General features: G+C 38.1%; 2 protein-coding genes and 1 long non-coding RNA gene across 5 annotated transcripts; 1 reads left to right on the top strand and 2 right to left on the bottom strand.

Moving 5' to 3' along the window:
• Positions 1–480: 480 nt before the first annotated feature.
• On the top strand, positions 481–4,143 carry LOC131330262 (uncharacterized). The gene is made up of 2 exons (XM_058363791.1): positions 481–1,393; positions 3,557–4,143. Exons 1-2 carry the CDS (start codon positions 938–940, stop codon positions 3,914–3,916), a joined length of 816 nt encoding a protein of 271 aa, XP_058219774.1. The 5' UTR covers positions 481–937; the 3' UTR covers positions 3,917–4,143.
• Positions 4,144–9,300: 5,157 nt separating this feature from the next.
• Positions 9,301–9,947, bottom strand: LOC131329290 (uncharacterized). The gene is made up of 2 exons (XR_009200704.1): positions 9,415–9,947; positions 9,301–9,362 (listed from the first exon to the last, which is right to left on the bottom strand). It is a non-coding gene; the product is annotated as an uncharacterized LOC131329290 (long non-coding RNA).
• A 586-nt stretch (positions 9,948–10,533) lies between these two features.
• On the bottom strand, positions 10,534–19,981 carry LOC131329864 (diacylglycerol kinase 1-like). Of its 3 annotated transcripts, XM_058363268.1 has the most exons (15): positions 19,964–19,981; positions 19,197–19,300; positions 18,991–19,056; positions 17,606–17,813; positions 17,340–17,462; positions 17,132–17,260; positions 16,772–16,857; positions 16,473–16,596; positions 16,060–16,108; positions 14,568–14,650; positions 13,702–13,769; positions 12,620–12,694; positions 11,774–11,861; positions 11,539–11,655; positions 10,534–11,169 (listed from the first exon to the last, which is right to left on the bottom strand). In XM_058363268.1, exons 3-15 carry the CDS (start codon positions 19,038–19,040, stop codon positions 10,840–10,842), a joined length of 1,530 nt encoding a protein of 509 aa, XP_058219251.1. In that variant the 5' UTR covers positions 19,041–19,056; positions 19,197–19,300; positions 19,964–19,981; the 3' UTR covers positions 10,534–10,839. The 3 variants fall into 3 exon arrangements, with proteins under 3 accessions (XP_058219251.1, XP_058219250.1, XP_058219252.1); XM_058363267.1 differs by lacking the exon at positions 19,964–19,981 and having other exon boundaries at positions 19,197–19,399; XM_058363269.1 differs by lacking the exons at positions 19,197–19,300; positions 19,964–19,981 and having other exon boundaries at positions 18,995–19,056.
• Between the last annotated feature and the right edge of the window lie 2,777 nt (positions 19,982–22,758).

The raw sequence follows: 22,758 nt of genomic DNA on the forward strand, positions 1-22,758 counted from the left end.
AATAGAGTGTCATACAACTTTAAAATACAATTCCAAATAAAATTCACGTTCAATCAGTGTTTTTATAGGTCATTTAACAAGTAGTATGATTTAACCTACCATATATTCTCTCAACCCCATTGGGTAAAGTTTAGTTAGATTGAGTAGATGTATCGATCTGTTTTTTTTTATATTATATAGTCGTTGAGATTCCTTGTCAAACCATCTCGTCTTCCTCTACCTAAAAAAAGGGTCTAGAATGGGTGTGGTGTGGTGTGGTGGTCTGATTGACATCCAACACCAGCCCCTCCAGCTAATAATTTTGACAAAACCAACAACAACAACGTGTCACCACCCCACAAATCGTGTCGGCAACGAAATCTAACCCTTTACCCAATTCAAACGAACCACCGACGACTCCCTTTACCTGGCTTTCTACCCATACCTCTCTTTACCCCAGTTTCACTTTTAAAATTCTAGATCCTGTGAAAAAGAGACAAATAGACAGCCTGGTTGAGTGGCGAAAACTTACTAGAACATAATTTGATAAGGCCCATAATAATACCATCGGTGTGATTTTAGCTTTGGTCTCGATATAAATATAGAAAATTTCTTACATATAATCATATGGCGTGACGGAACAATACTTCCTGAAAGAAAAGTAAGAAATATCATTATTTTTTTATTGGGTACATTGCACCATAAAAAATAGACTTCCTGTCATAAAAAGGCAATTCTTAACCCCTTCTCCCACCGTTTCCTTCGCCACCTTTCTCTCACCACACCCCAATCCTTCTCTCTTTTTCTCACATCGCATCTCTCTCCATTGTCTCTCCCTTTCCGATCAACCAAGAGAACCCCAAAAAAAAAACCCAAAAATTAAACACTGATAAACTCCTAGCCACCGCCGCTTCCACCACAACCACCTCTATTCCGCCGCCCGGGACGACGCGACGCAATGCCGCGCCTCTTCTCGTGCTTCGGATCCAGAGGCACCTCTTCCTCCTCCCAAAACAACGACTCCTCCGAAGCCGCCACAGCGGACGTGACGGCAGAGGAGCTGAGGAGGGGAGGTGCCGTGGTGGTGGAGCTCTTCTCCTCCCAGGGCTGCGCCACCTCGCCCGCGGCGGAGTTGGTGGTGTCGAGGCTGGGAAGGGGCGACTTCAATCTGGAAACGCCGGTGGTGGTGCTGGCGTACCACGTGGACTACTGGGATTACATGGGGTGGAAGGATCCGTTTGGGTCGAGCCAGTGGACGGTCAGGCAAAAGGCCTATGTGGAGGCCCTGAAGCAGGACACCATGTTCACGCCGCAAGTCGTGGTCCAGGGCACGGCCCATTGTCTTGGCAATGACGAGGATGCTATTCTCTCCTGCATCGCCTCTGCACCGAGATTCCCTGCTCCTACGCTCCAGGTTAGTATTCGGGTTTTTTTTAATTTTCTCTCCATGTGATACAAGGTATTAAATATTTTGTCCAGCTCTAGGGTTAATCCGGTTAATTAGTGGATTTGCTTCCCACGTAATTGATCAAGTTCGATACTTAGGATCAGGTCACAAGAAATTTTACTCTTGTAAATTTTCTAGTCCCGGCATGATGGTCTGCGGGATTAGTTGAGGTGCGCTTGCACTGGCCTTGACACCTTGATTGTCGAACAAGAAAAAATTATTTTGTCCAGATTTTCGTTGATCTCGGAGAAGCATGTAGATCCAGACATGGGAATCTCTGTTTCCTCTGTATTCCAAAAAACTGTTACCAAAACAGGGGGTCAATAATTCCGCCGGAATACAATATATTGCGATATCCAATATTGTTCTTACACAAAAAATTAGTCAATAATTGTTCTGAATTCAATACAAATCATGGTTGTTTTACAATGTAGGGTAGAATTTGCAAAATAGAATTAGAATTAAACTAGAATATTCACAAATAGAAAGAGTACACGATGAAATAGAATAAATTAAACGGTTTGGAGTCTTTGGACATGTCTATCGTACATTGACTGAAGCAATAATTAGGAAGAGTAATATGGTTACGGTTGAGGGTAAGATGAGGGGTAAGCCACAATAGACATTAGTGGCGATAGTTCAAAAGGTTCTATACTTTTTTATATCATGAATTTGATGCCCTCATCAGAGCTCAATTAAAACCGACAAATTCATATAATCAATCCCAATTGATCGGGACATATGGCTCTGTTTGGTTTGGTTAGTTGCAACTAGACAACAATCTACATGTTTTTAGTTGATGGAATTTTGAGGTTTTATGGGACAAAATTGCTAGGGAATACTTACTGCCTTTGGATTGTGAAAAATGGTGTGATGTGAAAGAGAAACTCATTAAAATTTGATAACAAAGGGGAAACAATAGTTTTGCATTGGCAAATTTCTCACCAAATCTTTCAGTCCTAATGAGTGATTTGGTGAAAATTTCCAATCCTCTCTTCTTTTTCTTACTGAATAATTCCATCCAAAGGGAAACGACTACGCACTTAGGCCGTATTTAAACATTAGATTTGCAAGAAATTTGTGGAAGAAAAGAAAATAAACAGAAACGTTCAAGCTATTTTTTCCCTACATTTTCTCTTCCTTCACAAAATTCCTCAACCAAATCCTTACAAATGCTACCTTACTATAAGATTGTTTGCATAACCTATGTTACCTGGAACGCAAATCGTTCCAATACGAGGAACGAGAATGGGAACATGATACCCGCATGTCCAAATTTTTGGAACGACATGAGTGGGCTTCTATAGCTTACATTCCAAGAATCATCCAATAAAATAAAGTATTGTTTGTCTAACAATTTATGGAAAACAAATTTCTAGAAGCGATATGAGCAACTTTTCTTATATTTTGTCTTGCTAAAGCACTAATATCCCTAGTCTTCATAGGAGAAATTTTGAGATCCCTTTGGATCGCTAAATTCATCGTATTGGAATGTAGGTGTACCACATTTTAGAACGATAGTTCCAAAACACAATTCACTAGGATATTAGCGTTTTCTGGTAACATAGTGCAGCGTAACCAATTGTGTGCAAATCCAGGAAATTTAGAAGGTAAGTTCACAGTGCTCATTCAAAAAGAGATGCATGATCCGAACTTTATATGCGTCCTGTTTCGTAATGGGAGGTTGAGCCATGAAGGGAAAAAACAGAACTATCTGTCTATGAGTCTATATAATGCCATAGTTGGTGTTCGTCGGGCTATTATGATTTTCCACCCTTCGAAATCCGGTACAAATGATATGATGTTGTTCATGAATATGTGAATGCGATATTGAACCATCTAGTAAGTGTGATGTACAATAATAAATCTAGTGTACTTCTATAAGAATGAGTAGACAATTACTCCATATATGAAGATGGTGACGAGTAATACATATAGTAGGCGAAGTAATTCGACAAAGAAAATAGGACTCAACAGCTTGTTAGGATGACATGAGTTAGCATTTTGGAATTTTTGGTTCTAAATCATCTCAAGAACCTCTACTTGCCATCGCATTAGGCAGTGGGGGCTGGAGGAAACTCCTTGTTATCTCAGGAAAATACAGAGTTTCATAAAATTTTATATGAACAGGCAACATTCAAGAGGCCTTCACCAGAGACCCTACAAGTGTCTTTAACTGGGGCTTTGAGGTCTAAGGTGGATCATCAAGGTGCAAACGTGATGGTGGCTCTATACGAGAACGGTTTGGTGACCGACTGCACTAAGGGCGAGAACCAAGGGCGTGTCCTGCCAAATGACTTTGTCGTTAGGAAGCTCGAAAAGCTCTGCTCTGTCAAAGACATCTCTGCCAAGAAGACGGTATCAGGAACTGTTAGTTTCCCCATCTCGGAAAGTTTCAACAGCAGCAAATGCAGCGTTGCTGTCTTTGTTCAGAGTGCCTCGCATCAGATTTTCGGAGCGCAAAACTTTGAATTGCCGGATAATCTATAAGTTTTGTGGCTTCTCATGCCTAAATGTTTAAGCTTCGGCTATGGTGTTTCCAGCTTTGACGTTTTGAATAGCTCGTGTTTCAATGATCAAATTCTGGCCAGTATGTTGTAGTTTGTGTACAGTTTTTCTTATTTGCTTTTAGTTTTCCGATTTTATGTTTACGAGAGAGATTTAACGCGATGGATTATGGTTGGGATATGGTAGATGAATTTCAGTCTTCGAATTTATTCTGGTGTTGGAATGGTGAGGATGGACAGTGTGTACTGACTGTTATTTACGGCTTGGTTTCATCATTTTTATGGTTTTAAGCTCAGTTCAAATTTCTGCCCCGTGCAAAATATTTGAGGATCCAAAATGTTGCTTTAGAGCAGGAAACCAATCCAAGAAAATTGCATGACGATCAGGAAACCAATCCGCGTATACACAAAATTGCACACTGATATCCATTTTGTATTAGCTTTTGAGTTCATAAACTTGTTTACAAAACCCACATAAGCAAATCCGGAAAGCGAGCTACCCATGCTATGCAGGCAAAATGTCCAGGAAAATTGTCAATTTCTAGTTTGGCTAGTCAATGAATGAAGTAGCTTTTTGCCTCAGTTTGAAGGATTGTTTTTCTTGTTTTGTTGGGCCTTTGTTGGAAGGTCATTGTTCTTTCGGTTTATCCTATTCCTGTGCGGATTTTTCTTCCCATTTGCGGGACTTTCTCATCCCTTTGAGGAATGTGTTGATTGTTTTGATGTGATGACAGTATATTTTCGGAGTGGTGACAATTATGTGACGCATAGTCTAAAATGTAATGGATTGCATAATTAACTTGCATCCCCTTTCTGATGTACTGTTTTCTTTTCTTATCGATGGAACTATTCTAAACTTGGGAGAATAAATAAATGAAGTAACTAAAATGGCACCTAGGCATTTAGGCTGTCCAATACAATCACATAACTACATGTACACACATCCATACATTTCTATGAACCCACGGATTTCAGTCTTGACCCTCTTCGGAAACCCACCGATCTTAAGCCATCACCGGCAACCCACTCATTTTAAACCCTTAATTTCACCAGTCCTGTGACTTGCGACTTGCTGGTTGTGGCGAGTCACGGGAGTGGGAGGAAGAAGGCGAGGTAGCTGTGAGTCGATTTTGGAGGTTTGGCCAGGAAAAATGTCCGAAAGGAGGAATTGTCGAGGCTGCTGGCGATTCTTTTACGCAAAGATACGAGTGTAATCCCAGCTTCGACAAAGTTTCCTCTCAGTGTTATCTCTAGTCAATGTAAAAGAACACTGGAAATAGAGAACAAAGAAAACAAATAAATTAGCATCCTTTTCATATCAGTGGTACTTCAGAATTCACATAGTACATAGTAGTACATGGAGTAGAACACACTGCAAAAGTACAAGATCATAAAACAAAACAAAAAAAAGTACTCCCAAAAACAATGTTAATTGGGTCCCCAGCAAATCAGGTGCATGAGAATCTCAGCCCTCTCCTCTCTCCTCCTTTTATCGTTACCGGCCGCCCTCTTTTCCGGGTTCACCCCACTTCCGGGGATCCACCTGCGGTGGTTCTTAGCCTTGCTTGAATACTCCGTCAAACCATTCCTGTTCTGTTGAGTGGTCTTAAATGCTTCCTCAAATTTGCAAACCCCGCCCTTGTTTCCGCTCATATCTTGAATCAACTCGTTCTCTCTGATTGACAATTGCTCACTCCAATCTGATTCAATTGATGATCGGGACACAAGACTCGGTTTTGTTTGGCTTGTAATCTGATTCAATATCCGTGCACGTTTCCGTTATTGGGTCTCAATTACATTTGGTCTTGATTCTCTTGGAGGATTTATATAGGGAAGAAGCAGTTGGACTAATAAGGAGTGATGAGAAGCAACCGCGTTTCCCTTTCTGGAAGTATCTCCGAACCTGGTTCTGCTGGAAATCATTGGGTGCAGAGCTGATGGATTTGCAGCAGTGGTTTAGCATAAACCGGTGGTTTCCCAGAGACGATCTGTTGTTTGTTTTGTAGAAAAAGCAATTGGGCCGTGGGCCCGAAATCGGGACAAGGCCGCGGTATGAAAGTGGAGGGTGAAAAAACAAAACCTATGGGTACAGTACACCATACCAAATTTACACCGCCTTCTTAGGAACCCATTTAAGGATTCCATGCAAATAAACGGAACAGCTCAACTTTTTCAAAATATTTTCTTAAGTATCCTTGGAAAAAAATCTGCTCTGTCTGTCAGATATCAGTAAATGTCTAATCGACTCTAAGCCCGATTTGGTGACAGAAAATTGGGTGTAAAATCGATCAAATCTTTATCGATATCCAACGGAGCTGATTTTTTACAAGGATGCTTAACAAAATGTTTTAAAAAAATTGAACGAATCCGATCATTTGTGTGAAACTCCTAAATAGGTCCCATAAAAAGCAGTGTACACCAAACGGTGTACCCATAGCAAGGCTCGTGAAAAAGTTCATGTGAGAAAATTCGGCATGGTTGTCTCTCTTTCCGGTCTATTTTTGTCCTTTTGAAATCGTTAAGTTTTTATTGAATTTATAAACCGCTCGTTCTTTAATGTTGCCGTTAATTACAAGGGAAACAGTACTACTAAACTTCGTTTAAAAGTTAAGTGAATAAATTATTCTAGCATCCGTCCAAAATGTGTAGAATAATAGGTATAAGGTGCATTGATATTCGAGAAAAATGTATTGATATTTGTGAAAATATATTAATATCGGTGAAATTTACATTGATATCCGAACTTATTTGAAATTTGTGTATATTATCATCTTCCTAGTGGGGGCGGATGTTAACAAAACCGAAATTGGGTAGCTCGGGTTTTTACTTTTTACCGTTGGGCTTAAGAGCACGTAGAGGCTTGACTATCCAAAGGAGCAATTCTCAGATTGTTACAGTATTTACATCATCACAATTAGGTAAATCGGGTCCTTCTTTCCATATAAACATAACGCTACTATTTTTTAGATTTTTTTGCTCTATTATTGTACAAAAAATTTCTTCTCAATCCATAAATGATCCCAAAAAATTCTGTAGCTAACACCACATTAGATTATTTCTCGCTCTTAAAATTCATCACTCACAATCTTGCTCAAAACATAATCCAATTAAACACAACGCGAAAAATATAGCCTTCACAATTTACGAGCACTAACGACATATACAAGCAGTTTTTAAGTGTATATATCAATATACAAGTTTAAGAAAATACTCTACTCTAAAGAAATTTAAAATTGTTTTGTTCTTTTATTAAGATTGTACAATATCAAACATTAAGTACTCGAGCCCTTGTCAAATTCTTATCGAGCCCTTATCAATTTTTTATGAAGCCTTTATTGAGCATATCAATCATTTATCAAGTTATTATTGAGCCACACCGAGTCGAGCTTCGAGTTGCTCGAGCTTGGCTAATGTATCAATCGAGCTTGATTTTATGGCTCGAGCTTGTTTTTAAACTTAACGAGCCGAAATTGGAAATCGCTCAATTCGCTTCAACTTGATGATTGACCCCACACTTAGATATATATTTCTGGAGGCGCCACTGGACAACCTGATGGATTGTCAAAAAGGCAAGAAGAATACAAAAAATACAATTTGTGATGCACTTTTAACATACTCAAAGTACCTTTTTTTTTTGTCAAAAATACTCAATAGTACTTTAACACATGGAAAATTGTTGTTGTTTTTTCTTTTGTGTGTCATTTTCCTACCTTATTGATAGCTCATTGGGCTGTTAAGTAACATTTTCCTATTACCAAAAGTAACCAACCCTTCATACTCTTATAGAGTAGAAGTTATTTTTTGAACATCACAACTTGAACAAATTAAATACTAGTAGTTACCTGTATAAATTTGGCATGAAAGCTTAACAAGCTAGATACGTTCAAACTTGGTTTGTTTGCTATGTGAAAAAAGCAATCATAAACAATTTTTTATCAAGTGAATATATGCAAGGCAGAACACGAACAAGTAGTACACTTTTGTAGTTCTTTTGTCAACCTGTACTTAAAAGAGAATAAATTCTATTCACCGCCGATGCAAAATCTTATTTTTTTATCACCGCCTATTATGGGCTCCATCGAGTGTCTATTATTGTGATCTGAACCGTTCATATTTTAAGATCCGCAATATAGTACTGTCATGCAAAAAATCAGCTTGATCAAAAGCCGATAGATATATCAAAATTTGAATTTTGATTTATAAAAAAGATGATCTGATTTATGTCAATAATAATAAAGATAAATTATCCATTTTACAAAGCAAAATTTAATTTTTAATACTCCTATCGATGACCGATCAAGTGTATCATTTGTATGAATACACTACTATGTAAGGTCTACAAGATGAACGGTTCAAATCAACAATAAACAAACGGTAGAACTCAAAAAAGTAGTGGTGGAAAAGTGGGGTTTTCTACCGCCGGTAGAAAGAATTTAATCTCGTACTTAAAATCCTTGAACAAAATCATTTTATTTAATGTTGATTTTTACTTAATTCAATGATCAACCAATATTATTTGGTCTGCTTGTCACGTTGCATTGCTGTTCATTTCAACTGAGTGACATTGCAACCTAATTAATAATGCTTTTTAATAGAAGAAAATTTATATTCGCGCTCCATTTTTTGATGCAGACGCTCCATTTTCAACATGAAGTTAAAAAATGGAGCGTCTGCATCAAAAAAGGGAGCGCGGATAATGTTATGACAATCACATGCATATCAAACTTGGTTCAGCGTCCCTGTGTGAAAAAAAAAAAAACAATCTTAAATGGTTTTTATAAAGTGAATGCGAGGCAGGACTCGAATAGGTTAGTTCATTTGCATCAACCGCGCACTTCTATACACTCCTTGAAAGCCATTCCCAGTTTTTGAAGACACCATGTCCGTGCGAGCTCTCACCGTAGACAAGGGTGAAGCTTCAAATTGAAACAGAAAAACTGAGAGTCTCTCGATCTATTCTCTTCCCTCTATTCTAATACAAAAACAGAGCACAGACAAAGCATCAATTGTTGTTTCTATACATCATCAGTTGCAGTCATTTTAGTGTGCAATTGCAGTTGTCTAATTAGAAAGATGAAAATTGGGGATATTCTATCGTGTGATAGATTGATATTGCCCCCCTCGATTCTCTCACAAACAGCTGACGTAAGCAACGGAAGGACTTATAAGAACCAATGAGTTACATTGGTTTAACGGACCCAGTTCCAGAAATGAAGCCAGGTTGAGATATGATGGAAAGGAAAGTCCAAGTATTCAATTCAAATTAATGAGAGCTCAGGTGTGTATGAGACCCATTTGGTTTAAAATTTTCCTTCGTGAAATCTCAAACACCAGTTTTTTTTTTTAATTTGTCTTACAATAGAAGAATTTTGCCCAAATAAGAATCAAACTCCTCTCCATAAAATTCGAAGCAGTAACCTCCTACACATCTACCAGGCCAAATTTGACCCAAAAAAGAAAAAAAAAAAAAAGGAAAAAAACCTACCAGGCCAATGAACCCATTATTGAATCGACATCCCTTCTCGTGTTTTTTCGACTTGAATCGATAACTGCCGATAGAAAAGCCAGATTCATCTAAAATCTGATGGTACTGGGACCCCAACAGTCCAACTCCATGACTTTCCCCAGCCTCTCCTCCGTCCTCTTGGCTTTCTCCTCTCTCATCTTATTAAAAATCACCGAACCAGCAGACGACGAAACAGGGCGCCTCTGCGCCTGCCAGTACGATCTCACATTCATCTTTGCGAGTCGCTGAATCGACCTCAGGGCGTAGTTCCATCGACAGAACCCCTGATCCTTCAACGCCTCAACTGCCCCAATGCTCGCGGCAACAATCCAAGCTTTTCTCGCAGCTGCGCTCATGTTTTCTTTCACCCCAATCGATCGGAATATACGAGTACAGTGTCAGTTTTGTTGAGAGTTTTTTCTTGCTATGACAAATTTCCTGAACGTTGGATTCTATTTATATATGTAGCTAAAACCATTACTGAGAGGGAGAAAGATCCTGAGGTAGGTAGGTGGGTCGTGGGTTTGGAAAACAAGAGGCGGTTATAGTTAAAGCTCAGGAAATTCCACCGGTATTTGAAGTTAAACCATCAAAGTGGGGAGGGTCGCTTTCGTTAATTGGCCCACAGTTTTTCCGAGTTACTGAAAACCACCTGCTTTACACTTTATTATGAAAATAATCTCTCCGTAATATCCTCCGGATCTGGCTCCGATCTCATTTCTTACTCTTACAATTTTTTTAATAATTTGAGATATTCCAAAAAAAAATAGGCGCCCGCGCTCATGTTCAGGCATTATGTAAATAGGGCAGCCTGCACCGGCTCTAAACCAACTCGTATGGAGTATCTAAGTTATAATGCCTCCTTCATTGGAACTGTAATTTAAAGAAGTCACCTGTGAACTAGTCGTTTTGAGGGCAACAAATAATCATTTACACCGAAATCCGAATGCAATATTTGAAGTATGATTGCATCGATCGAAGATAATAATGGCGGATGAGAATTTGAGGATGCTCAGTTCCTGCTTCCAGTATGTTGCATATGTAGAGTAATCTCTTCTGCACATTGACATCAAGATCGACAAAAGCAAGGAGACTGTATAAAACCATGATTCATGACTATCAAAGTGATTTGAAGAGGATTTCACGAATTCTATGACATGCGTAACAAATACCATTCTACATTTATTGGGATCAGTGAGATGTGCATCTATATATACAAATGAAAAGAATGAAAAGAATGAAAAAAATACGAAAAAATTACGATAGGGGGAGGCCCTCTGACGGCAAATCAATTTGATGTTAGATTCATTTGTAAGAATATTCTCTGTGAGGGTGGTAAAAGAATTGGTTTTTTGCTGAAGCCGGGCGATGTTAAATTCATGACCAAAGTTGAGTGAGGCTTAACTGAGATGAGCAATATCAACCCCCTCAGGTAACCGGAAAGTGTCAGCTGCCCCTAGCTTCCTCTTCTCTTCCCAGTCTTCTTCTTCTTCTAATTCTTCATTGCTGTCGTAGTCGCCATCCTCCGGCACGTAAGGGGAAGAAGGGTCCTGAATGCTTTTGGCTCGACAGAAGGGGTTGGCAAGCATGCTTACTTGGCCAAAGTGGGAGATTTCCACAATGACCGTGTCGTCATCTACTGGAAGAGGTTGTTTCCATGGCTCCCCATCAGTTCTCATGAATGTATGTTCAGCTGCACCCTTGTGAAACTCGAAACGAATTCTGTTTGCCTACATCCAGAAAGCAAAATGATATGAGCGAGTGCCTACATTCAGAAAGCAAAATGATATGAGAGAGAGAGAGAGAGAGAGGGAGAGAGAGAGAACAAATGCATACAGGACTGCAACAAGTTCTTTTATGCTCATGTGACCTTAAGCATTACAGAGTGGTTCTTATATTCCACATGCATGGTAGTACAGATAAAGATTTGTACTGTGCAGGCAGCACAATACATACCTTCTTATCAGAAGATTTGAACTGTTATATGCCTTCATGTTAGTACAGATAAAGAACTGTATTGTGCAGGCAGCACAATACATACCTACTTATAGGCCCTCAGTAGTATACCAAAACCATTAATCAGCTCACAGAATGCCTACCTGTGCAAGGCGAGTCCCATGTCCACTCGGAGCAAGCAAAACGAGCCCATGCCAAGCATTTCTAAAACCAACAACCTCAATAAGACCATCATCCACATACGGAGCAGTCAAGTCCCTCTGTCCAAAAAGAGAGATTCAGAACTTTAGGTCAAAACTTGTTAGTGGTGACAGAATGATACTGCCTCTGTAAACTGTTTCATATAAAACAAGTAAAAACAGTCACACTAGAACTAACATAACGCATCTTCTTTCTATTTGGCGTTCCCCAAGGATTAAGTCCACCAGAGAAACTGGGCAAGTTGAGGCAAACAATTGACCTAATGCTGCATGAAAAAACAAAATTTCAGTAAAAGGAGCCATCTAAATATTTGGGATCATTGACAGTTTTGTCATTTTTTGTGTGCATTATTGATGTCGTAAATTTCGCAGAAATTTCAAGGAGCAATGTTACAACAGAAGTGTTTTAATTTGACCACACATGGGGGACATCTAGTCTAAAGATGGCATGGATTCAGCGGAGGTTACAATACAAAGAAATTATGGCTTGTTTTCGAAGAAGAAATAGGCATGCATCTTACAATACAAGCGAATTTGTGTCCATTGATGAAAATAGTTTCACAAAGCAGAATAAAGTGGGCTGCATAAGACAAGAAAGAAGAAACAGGACCTATGCAAAAGCCATTACTGTCCTAATTTAATTTCCTCCCATGGGATATCACGAGTCAAATCATGATCCAATTTTTTTTCTTTTTCTTTTGCCGATGTGCTTGATGTTCCTAGCAACAAGTCCCTGATTTTTAATCTAAATAACCTGAAAGATAAGTTAACTTACCACAAAGTCCAATCAAATAAATTATGGCAGGGCCTCAGCATACCATTTGCCAAACATGTGAAATGAATTAAGTATTTTAACAAAGGGCATATTAGTTTCCAAAAGGAGGAGCACCGCAATGTGCATAATGACTGATTCTAGTTGTGTTACACAAATATAAAGCGAAGTTTTACCGCATAAGGTACACATCTAAAGTCAAAGGAAGATTGGTGAATCAAAGCAAGAGCGATATAGAACCATTGACATTACCTGCGAGGTATCTGAAGGTCTTCCCACTGACCTGGTCTTTTCATGATCCTAACCTTTGCAAGCTGAGCAATATTCCTGTGATAAGACCAACCTTTGTCACTAAAACATCAACATAACCGCTAAACAATGAGCCATGAGTCAGGACACAAAATAAGTATTGTATTCAAACCACCAAAATGCTCAGGGCAATTTCCACAAGGGTTTCAGTGAAAGGTGTGTTTTCACATGAATTATATCCATAACTTTTGTGGTGAAGTGAAGTCGGAAAAAAGGTAATATGATATGACTGGTATGTAACACTATTTCCTTCTTCTTTTTTTCTTTTGATTGGCGAATGTTAGTATTATTAGAATAATTAGATTAGAACCTTGGAAGAGGAGTTGAACTCCTGACCTCCTCTCTCACTTAAGTGCACTCCTGATGCCGTCGGTCCAAAGGCCTCTTGGCTAAGCAACACTATATCTTACAGATGCATGGATGAAGAAAGAGCATAACCTTTTCCTTTATTCAATTTCTTGACAAGTAAAAAGGTAAAGAACAAAGATACCTAAGAACCTAAGAAGGTTAGAGGTTAAACCCAAGGCCATTAATTTTAATGTTTCATGCAGTTGGAGATCAACATGCTGCAGGCCCCTCTTAGGCTAGAATCTAGTTCTACAATTTAATTATAGTTTTTAGGACATCATTAAAGGCACCCCATTTCTCCACTAACTCAAACCTGGACCACTAATGGAAACCATCAACTAAAGCTATGTGGCAACCAGAAAACTCTATGAAAAGAAAAGTGCACTGTAATTCCGCAAAACCATGTATCAGTTAGGTCCCCAATAGATGGTCGACTAGTAATGCATGCAATAAGAAGACGGAGTACTGCATGAAAAACTTGAACTTTGCTCCGCAAATATTTAGCTTATCCTCTATAAACTCAGGGTGAAGAAGCTGAGTAACAGTAATAAATGACACGTATTGGTCATATATCAGGAATTATCATGTTGGAAAAATTCGGCAAACTGAGACATCTAACTCATACTAGAAGTAAATCAATGCTACAATGCTCATAACCAACCTCTGGCATTGCTTACCGTGAAAACGGATGACATAGAGAAGCAAAAAACCATCCTTGCTCACCCACAATCTTAGCATAAGTACTCTACCAAGACAAAACAAAGGAAAAACATAATCAAATATAACCATCTAAGTCAGAAAGTCTCTGATAGAGCACAAAGACAATTACAACAAGCCCACAGGAGAGAGAAATAACTTCCTATGGGGCGTTAAACAAGCATATTGAGTGTTTGAAGATTGTCAAAACACAGATTAGGAAAAATTTAGAGTCTTAGACAGTATGCCAAGAGAGACATTGAGCAAGAATCAAGGAAAAAGAAAACAACACTGAATCCAGGGTGCAAACCCACAAACCAGTGAAACAATGCGTATGGTTATTCTTGGACTACTGAAACTACCATCTGAAACTTGAAGCGGTCAAATATCCACAAGCTTGATGGATGATTATCGAAACTTGTTTACTGAGGGAGACATTCTATACCAAGTAAAGAGATTCTAACATTAATAATGCCAAAATGCCGAGGGAATGGTGGTGTTAATTGTCCAGAGACTCATGCTTCAGAGATGCAGCAACAAGGTTCTGACAGTTCGAACTTATGACCATTATTTCTATTGACTTCATGGGTGGCACCACATATAGCTTAGGTTGCTTGCCTGAGTACCAATAACCTTTTTGTACAGGCAATACAATTAACAGAAACCAACCCACTCCAAATTCTACAGGTATTACAAAATCGTAAATTCCAACAGCAAACAAAATAGCCTGATCCTGACAACGGTGAAAGTCAAAGTCGGAGTACTGCAAGAATACCCACATGAATACCCAACGGTGAAAGTCAAAGTCTTGTAATGCCATCAAATGGTGCAGATAATGAATACCCACCTGATTAACCAACTGATTTTTAAACTTTTCTGGATGCAACTTCCTCTCGGAATGAAATGCATAAGACACTTGGGCATCCATCCCTGCATGGAAATGCAGCACTTAGTACAATCAAACTTAAGAACTCACGAAAAATCACCAAATCAATTGCAGATTCGAAGATAAATCATGCTCTTCAACAAGTTGGCAGACAAAAGCTAAAGATTCTTAAAATTTGTTACTTAATCGAAATAAAGATATGGACATCTAACTCTTTGGCTTCTTGCAACCCAAGTTACCAGACAAAATACTGAAGTATGAAACCTTCTCAAAGTTACATTGATCACAATTTTATATGGTTACCCAGCCATCGAAGTCATCGTTGGATATTTAGCCCGAACCGTTTGTAGAGGAAAGGCTAAGAACAGTATGAAACATAAGTTTATAGAGGTAAGAGGATCACCTCATCCCGGGAGGGACTTCACTCTTGTAGGTGGTTTCATAAGTCATTTATCTCCTATAGTTTAGAAAATCTATTCTTACAAGCCGGGACAGGCATCCTTTATTTCATGTAAAAGCTGGCTAGTGTCTTTTCATATTTACAGAAGAAAGGCACCGGAGCAAGTCACCAAGGTTCTTAAGACATCTATTTTTTCATGTTCCATTATAAATTTCAGGTTCTAGCACAGTTGTTAAAGGTGACAGGCGCCCCGAGGAGCCAAAGGTCTTCTGTGAGGCGTGGAGCAGTTCTTCTAGCAAACATTGAGTCTATGATTTTGCTATGTTTGATCACTACATTGGAATCCAATGTATAAAAGATTGTTGTCATCCCATGTACCCAAACCAATAGCCTATATGATAGTCATCCCATGCACTCACATAGTCTATATGATACCCAAACCAATGATCAGATATCAACACAAAGATGCTAATAAAGAATTTCAACGTAGCGTGCAAGGTGCTCGCTTCAAGCCTCAATTGTGCCTCAAAAAAGCGCTTGCCCCACGTGACACTTTTTCCAAGTGCATCACCTCACCATTCCTGAAGCACTAGACTTGCGCTTATCTGCGCCTCGGACCAAAGCACGCGCTTGGGCAAGCTATTGACAACTGCGATCTACTTTACCATAAAACATAATGAGTATATGGGTCATCTTCATAAGTATTTCAAGTAATTTTACAGCACCAATGGTAAAGAATAGCAGCTTGACAATAAGAATATAGAACCTTATTTTTTTTCCTTCTATTTTTTTCCCATTTTAATGGCAAATCATATTATTCAGAATTATCATATACTGAAGTCTTTATTGACAATGCTTGTCCAGAGTAGTGCATTTCTTGCAATCTTATCTGAAAAGGAATCTACAATAAACCAATAAAAATATCATCAAAACACAACTTCAAACAAGTTTCAACTTTTCTGACGAGCCAGTCTGTTTTATATATCAAGAGAAAACATATGAAAAGAATTAGACAGGAACTCATGGACAAGATCTGTTAAATAAATTTCTCACCCATGCTGAAATAGTTCCAAAATCCCCCGCGAAATGTGTGGAAACCCTCCTGCGGGAAGCCAATACATAGATTGCCACAATTACAATCAAATGAAGGAAAAGTGGGCGTCAAAAGAATCAAAAAAAGAGAAAAGTTAGAATTATCACTCAATGACATCTGACTTTCTGGTTTCTCTTGTTCCTATCAAGTTCTACTTCTTGGTGTTAATTGGGAGTGTATGGGATGAACTCAAAATAAGGCAAGTGAATGGCTTTTACAAACATACAATCAGCAGCAATGCATGATGAAGCTTCAACATAAATGTAATTTGAGGCGAAAATTATCAAGAAAGTACTCATATGCACACAGCAAAAGAAAAGTTCAAAAACAAAAAATTAAAGATAAGAAATAACGGAAGATACAAATCACTTACCTTGTTCAATGTGTCATCTTGGGTCACACGATGAAACGCATGCAAAGAATGCGGCAATTCAGGAGGTGCAATAGGGTCACAAGCACCTTCTTTAGGAGCTCTCATTCGCATCAAAATATGCCAGCTGAAACATAAGAAGGGACATGGTACTCAAACTATGAAATTATAACTTCACCAAAGTACGTAATTGTCCACTTCAGTTATAGACATCCCAATGGGAATAATGAACATATAATATATTATTTCTCTTTACATCGAACCGGTATAACAGCATTTAAGAAGTTATGCAGATACTTTACCTGTCAATTTTCATCTCTTTTGCATTCCTTACTTGATCCAAGAATGCTACCACAGATTGACTGTTCGTATCAGGATTTTTCTTCCCCTGTACATCAAAAGGTATGTTATGCACGTCTCCTATTAAATATCATCTGTAACTGACCAACATATCTACATGAAAAACTAAAGGTCACCAACCTATTTTACAGCCAAAATCATATATGATTAATTGACACTATTCGCTACTAGGTAGTACAATGAAAAACAAGTTTAGTGAAACATGGCAGAAGGACAACAAAAATGAACCACAACGTCCAACATGCACAAACTGGGAAGTATCACATTTATCAAAACCTACATAAGGATTCAACACAACTTACCCAGCCAAACGCAAATGGAAGATTGTTTCCAGTTCCCAATGGCACTGTAGCAATTGGTGGTGATCGAGGTAGTTTGAGATCGGAAACTACACCAAGGAGCCAACCGGCCGTACCATCACCACCCGCAACCTAACGAATGCAATACACATTAGAAACTAAAAAACAGATAACCAGCTCACAGAACCTTTGAGCTACAGAGTCAACTCACAATTATTCTCAGTCGATTCTCAATTTCAGTAGCCAGGCTATCCCCACTTTGCTTGTGCTTTTCTAAATTGACATAAAACTGGTGTAGTACCTTGTCAGGAGCCTTTTCCCCCAAATCAAAAACCTGAAAAATGAGACAACCCGCTGTTGGACATATTCACAAACAAGAGCAGCCATATCCAGATAAGTGATCCTACTCTAGACCTGGATTACATTTATACAAATAAAATCCTACCCATCCTCAAAGAAATACCTAAAAGCACATACCTGGTTTTTGTTAAGAAGAGTGCGATAAATTTTCAGAAGTTCTCCTCCAAGCTGGCCGCCACTCTTTGAATTGATGAATACAATCACAGGACAGGCTGGTATATGGGAAGCTTTATCAAATGGTGAGTCTGGTATGAGGATGTAGTCAGGAATGTAGTACTCCTCCAACATGCTACCAGATTCAGAATCACCAGCCACTGCTCCTGGACTGCAGCATTATACCAAAGGTATCCTTAGTTTGAGAATATACGGACACTAGGCACTGATGAATGGTACTCCGTATATTGGAACTTGAATGTCGATCTTATCCACCCACTATCCTTAGTTTGAAAATAGTGGTTGTACAGAGGAATACACTTTTGTCAATATTTATGTAATTTGCCTAAAGATTGACTTCACTAAGAATCTTTAAGACAAGATTGCCTCTTTGAACTAAGAGGCAAAAAGAATCAGAAAAGCAAAATCGGAAGTTATAGTTTAACTACAATGCAGCATTCAAATTTCTACCTTCTGGCCATGCTCCAAAAAAATTGAGAGAACAAGGCACTTATATGATTCTCAACAAAAAAATCCTGTGAGCTACAAGAATTTTGCGAACGAGAGGATTGCAGAAAAATAAAACCAACGCAACACACTAAACTTTCAAGGGAAGCCAACATTTTCATTCAAGTATAAAAAAATTGAGGTATTGTAGAAGCTATCAACAGTACAAGAACCAGATTGCCCGGTTATCCCTTAATGCTTAAACAATCTAAAATCCACAGGACTCAGAATCCAGTCCCAAATTGTCAAAGAAATAATCCCACCGCAATAGAAACTAACCACAAAATCAGCCAGAAAATGCATTTTTCATGCAACATTTTAGATGTATACCCCACCACAAAATCTTGCAGTATAGTGTCCGTACTTGCATTTTGTGTTTCTTAATTTGTGGTCGGTTTCTGTATCCCAAGAATTATTGATTGGCATGATAGAAGTCCTTAATCCAATGCAACCACCTTGAGGTAAGGCCCCAATTGGCCTAAATTTTCACTTTGAATTTTTTATTCGTCTTTTCTTAAATTAATTAAATTTACAATAAATTTTTTGGATTAATCATTTGTCTTGACAAGCTAAATCTATAAAAGCAAAATTATGATCGAAAGCAAAAAATTAACCAAAAACGAAAAAAGATTGAGACTACTGTCTTCATTGTCTTATCAGACTTTCTCAACTTCGATTCATATTTTCTAGACGAAACAGGTCCCGTTCCACTAAGATTGTTATTTTTTTAGTACTTATTTGACTTATATACGAGGCATGTCATTATCTCAAAATGTATCCCCTTTAATTCAAAAAATAAGGAAAAAAACTAAACAAAAAAAACCAATAGAAGTGAATAATACCGACTGTCTTTAAGAAAATTGTGCACCGAAAGCCTGAGATCCTTGGCCATTATTTGAGACGCCAATCTGTCCAAGCAATCCAAAGAAAGAAACCGTAATTCACCAAGGAACTTCATATCTCTTGGCATTTCAGACGAATTACAAAGAAATATCAAGAAATCATCAAAAGTACATCGAGGCATGGTACAAATCACACGATGCTTTACCTAACGAAGATTTCTCCAGAATATTCAAATGCCACAGTCGAAAGCAAACAGCAGCCCTAAAAGGGACTCAAGAATCGAGCAAGGGACGCCACAAGATGCTTTGCCTGGTTAATGTTTCGACATGTATCCAAATTGCAGCGATTAAAACATGAATTGCATTCTTGATTCTTCTTCACACATACACATTCAGATAGTATTATTTATGTATGTATGTATGTGTGTGTGTGTGTGTGTGTGTGTGTATATATATATATATATATATATATATATATATATATATATATATATATATATATATATATATATATATATATATATATATATATCTAATTACTCCTCTCTCGTGGCATTTTGTTTGCTAAAAAGTTGTGTCATTTATCATTTTTACATAAAAATAGAAGAAGCTGATTTTGAGAGTAATTCATCATTTTTAGATGTTGGTGCAAACAAATCAAAAAATCATTTTGAGAAGTAGCTTTGTTTTGAAAAAAATGTTGAGAACAGGAAAAGTTTCCCCAAGATGGCCGAGAAAGTAAAATTAATACTATTTAATATTCATTTTGACGTGTAGAATCTAAACAGTGAATCTGAACCATTTGTTTATCTTTTTCGAACATTTTTGGAGAAATTTTTCATGTACCCCTAACATAGCTCTATTTTGAAGGTCAAAATGACGCCATCTCCCTCGCAAAGCAAAGAAAATGGAATAGTAGGCATAACAAGGTTTTACTTGAGGAATATGCCAGAGAGAGAGGGAGAGATTGTACTTGAGGAATATGCAGGCAGGGAGAGAGAGAGAGAGATTGTACTTGAGGAATATGCAGGGAGCGATTCCAATGCGAAGGGGATCCAGAGGAGAAAGTGATTATGGAAGGATACGGCGTCGTGTCGCGGAGAATGAACATGCGAAGAAGAGGGAACGCGTTTTGGCAGAAAAGAACAAACGAAAGAAAGGGGGAGGAAAGCGAAGGCAATACCGAATTACCGATGATGGTTTAATTTGATTTTACTCTCTCTCTCTCTCTGCGGCCCATAAAGGTCTAGACAACAAGACGTCATTTTATGGACTACCAATAGCAAAAATAACGATATTGATATCCACACTTCCCATTTTTCTACCAACACTCTTTTTTCTTCTTCTATGTTATGGTGAAATTACTAAAATGCCCTGTAAGATGCCATTTTTTTCTGGTCAAACGGAAATTCCTGTAAGATGCCATTGCTTGAATATTGTAAATTATAAAGTATAGGGGTATTTTAGTAACTTTATCGAAATAGAGACAAAAAAAAGAAGAAGAAGCGAGTATAGGTGGAGAAATGGAGAGTGGATATCAATTTGCAAAAATAAAAATAAAAAATCGATCAGTATAGGCTTTTGTGGATTATGGTGTCCGAATAGATCATTATATTGACTCTTTCGGAAAATAACTTAAAAACAGTAGTAATTGGAAAGTATCTGTTATTATGGGAGGCAGGGACTGTGTTGTACAGCTTCATGCTGCACAGCGTGCTACCCAACTGTCAGCGAGCCTTTCTGGCATCGGTATGATGATCGGAGACGTCCACCGCGTAGAGCTCGTCGAATATTACAAGTTTACCAAAAATAATCTCGATCATATATTGTTAAGTGCCTCATCGGAATACATATAACTTGGAAAAAAAAATGAATCCTAATTGATACAAAACACTGGATCAAAACCACTGAATTCATTTTTTTCAAATTATATGTGTTCCGATGAGGCACTTAACAATATTTCATCGAGTTGATTTTAGGTGCACATGTAGAACTGGATGAGCTCTACGCAGTGAACGTCTCCGATCGTCGGACCGATGCCGGCAAGGCCTTGCCGGCGGTTGCACAGCACAGTCCCCCAGTCCGTTATTATGATAGATATTTGGCTCACTCTTTTCGGCACCTTCGTTTAGCTCGATTCCCTCGAACTCGTCTGCATCATACATGAACAGTGGCGCTGAAGATGATCGGAGGAACAACTATTGCAGCAACGGCGATGTGTTTGGAATTCCAACTACTTTAGATGTTGATTGGTTTATGTAAGAAAGATCAACTTGAAATAGTTTGGCTCTGAGATTGTAATATCCCGTTTCACGCAATAAGTTCATCTAAGAATACTGGAGGTGTTCTTGTGAAGCTGGAACACGTACGTTTCGGGATGATAGATCGCAAGTGATATATGTCAATTAATCTTAAATTATTGGTTCTCTTTGATATACCGATCCCTACGAGCTTATCAATTTGGTGTCAAAAAATTTTTAAAATTATGCATGGATATATTTTATTTTTTAATCAAAAATTACACGTCTTTTCGTAATAAACTACTACTTTCGTTCCAATTTAATTGTCACTTTTGGAAGTTCGTGTTACTTTTCAATTAATTATATCTTGTAATTTATAATGTTTTAGGTGATTTTGAAAATATTGTATTATAGAACAAATCGAGATTTATCAAACAAGATCCATATTTGATGTAAAATTTATTACCAATTTAAAAATATAATTAATTTTTTATCCAGTTAAAATAAAACTGGGACAAATAAATTAAGACGGAGGGAATAATTTTTTTGGGACACAGGGAGTAAAATATTGTCACAATTCAAGTAGTCCTTTCAGGATAACTTCCACGGGTATATGCCAGTTTGTGGTTCTTTTATGGTTTATTTTTACGACAATAATTGTTGGATTTATGAACTCTGCTCCTACTTTAGATTGTCACGTTGCTAACAATATCCGGGTCTGATATATATATATATAAAATCGAGGCGATTTCGAGAATAACTAATTAGACACCTAAAAAAATACCTCATAGTTTTCAATCAAATTTTAATAATCCGAGTCGCTCAGTGTGATCAGAACGTGATTATAAAGGTACTTGCATAAAATCAACAAAAGAAAGAAAGACCGGTAAGACTTGATCTGAGCAGTTTTTAGCTTAGATTTAATAAAAAATGCAAAAAACATCCGAAAAACAACTCCAACTCAGTTTTTCTTTTTCTTTTTCATTCCCTTACACCCCATATTTTACATCCGAAAAACCAAAAGGCCCTGACTTCATGAATCTATGGGTCCAAAAAACAACAGATTCAAGATGATAAACATACCATCCCCGTGAATTTTCAACCATTGTTTGCCATTCCATTCTTGTGAAATCTTCCTCTCTGTCCACCATCCGTTTTATCACCGGTGACGGCGACCCGTGACTGTAGCCAGGAGCTATGAACGGCAACAGAGGGGCTGGAATTTCCTGGATTTGACTATGAAGGAGAACTCTAAGCGGCTTTGGAGATCCAGTTGAACGACGGAGAACCGATGACAATAGAAGAAGATCGGCGGCTATGGATGAACGACGGTAGGGAGGGAAATGGGGGTGGGGAGGAAACGGCGGTAGGTCATATTCTCGAATACAGAGAGATAGGAGAGAGGGTGTGGGTTTATGAGTGTGATTAATTAGGTTAGGGGATTCTATTTGATCCAGAGGGAGGAGAGGAGTTGGATTGGGTTTTGGTTTAAGAGGAGTGTGGGTCTGGGTGGTGGTGGTGGTTCTTG

Source organism: Rhododendron vialii, chromosome 6a (genome assembly GCF_030253575.1).
Source record: "Rhododendron vialii isolate Sample 1 chromosome 6a, ASM3025357v1".
NCBI classification, from domain to species: Eukaryota; Viridiplantae; Streptophyta; class Magnoliopsida; order Ericales; family Ericaceae; genus Rhododendron; species Rhododendron vialii.

Bases quoted from the DNA above. Each gene is read 5' to 3' on its own strand.
- LOC131330262 (XM_058363791.1), top strand. From the start codon at position 938: ATGCCGCGCCTCTTCTCGTGCTTCGGATCCAGAGGCACCTCTTCCTCC. The intron at 1,394-3,556 runs GTTAGTATTCGG...TTATATGAACAG, and splicing joins TCCCTGCTCCTACGCTCCAG to GCAACATTCAAGAGGCCTTC.
- LOC131329864 (XM_058363268.1), bottom strand. From the start codon at position 19,040: ATGGCCAAGGATCTCAGGCTTTCGGTGCACAATTTTCTTAAAGACAGT. The intron at 16,597-16,771 runs GTAAAGTATCTG...CTTATGTTTCAG, and splicing joins AAAGAGATGAAAATTGACAG to CTGGCATATTTTGATGCGAA. The intron at 12,695-13,701 runs GTAAGCAATGCC...GTCTTATCACAG, and splicing joins CTATGTCATCCGTTTTCACG to GAATATTGCTCAGCTTGCAA.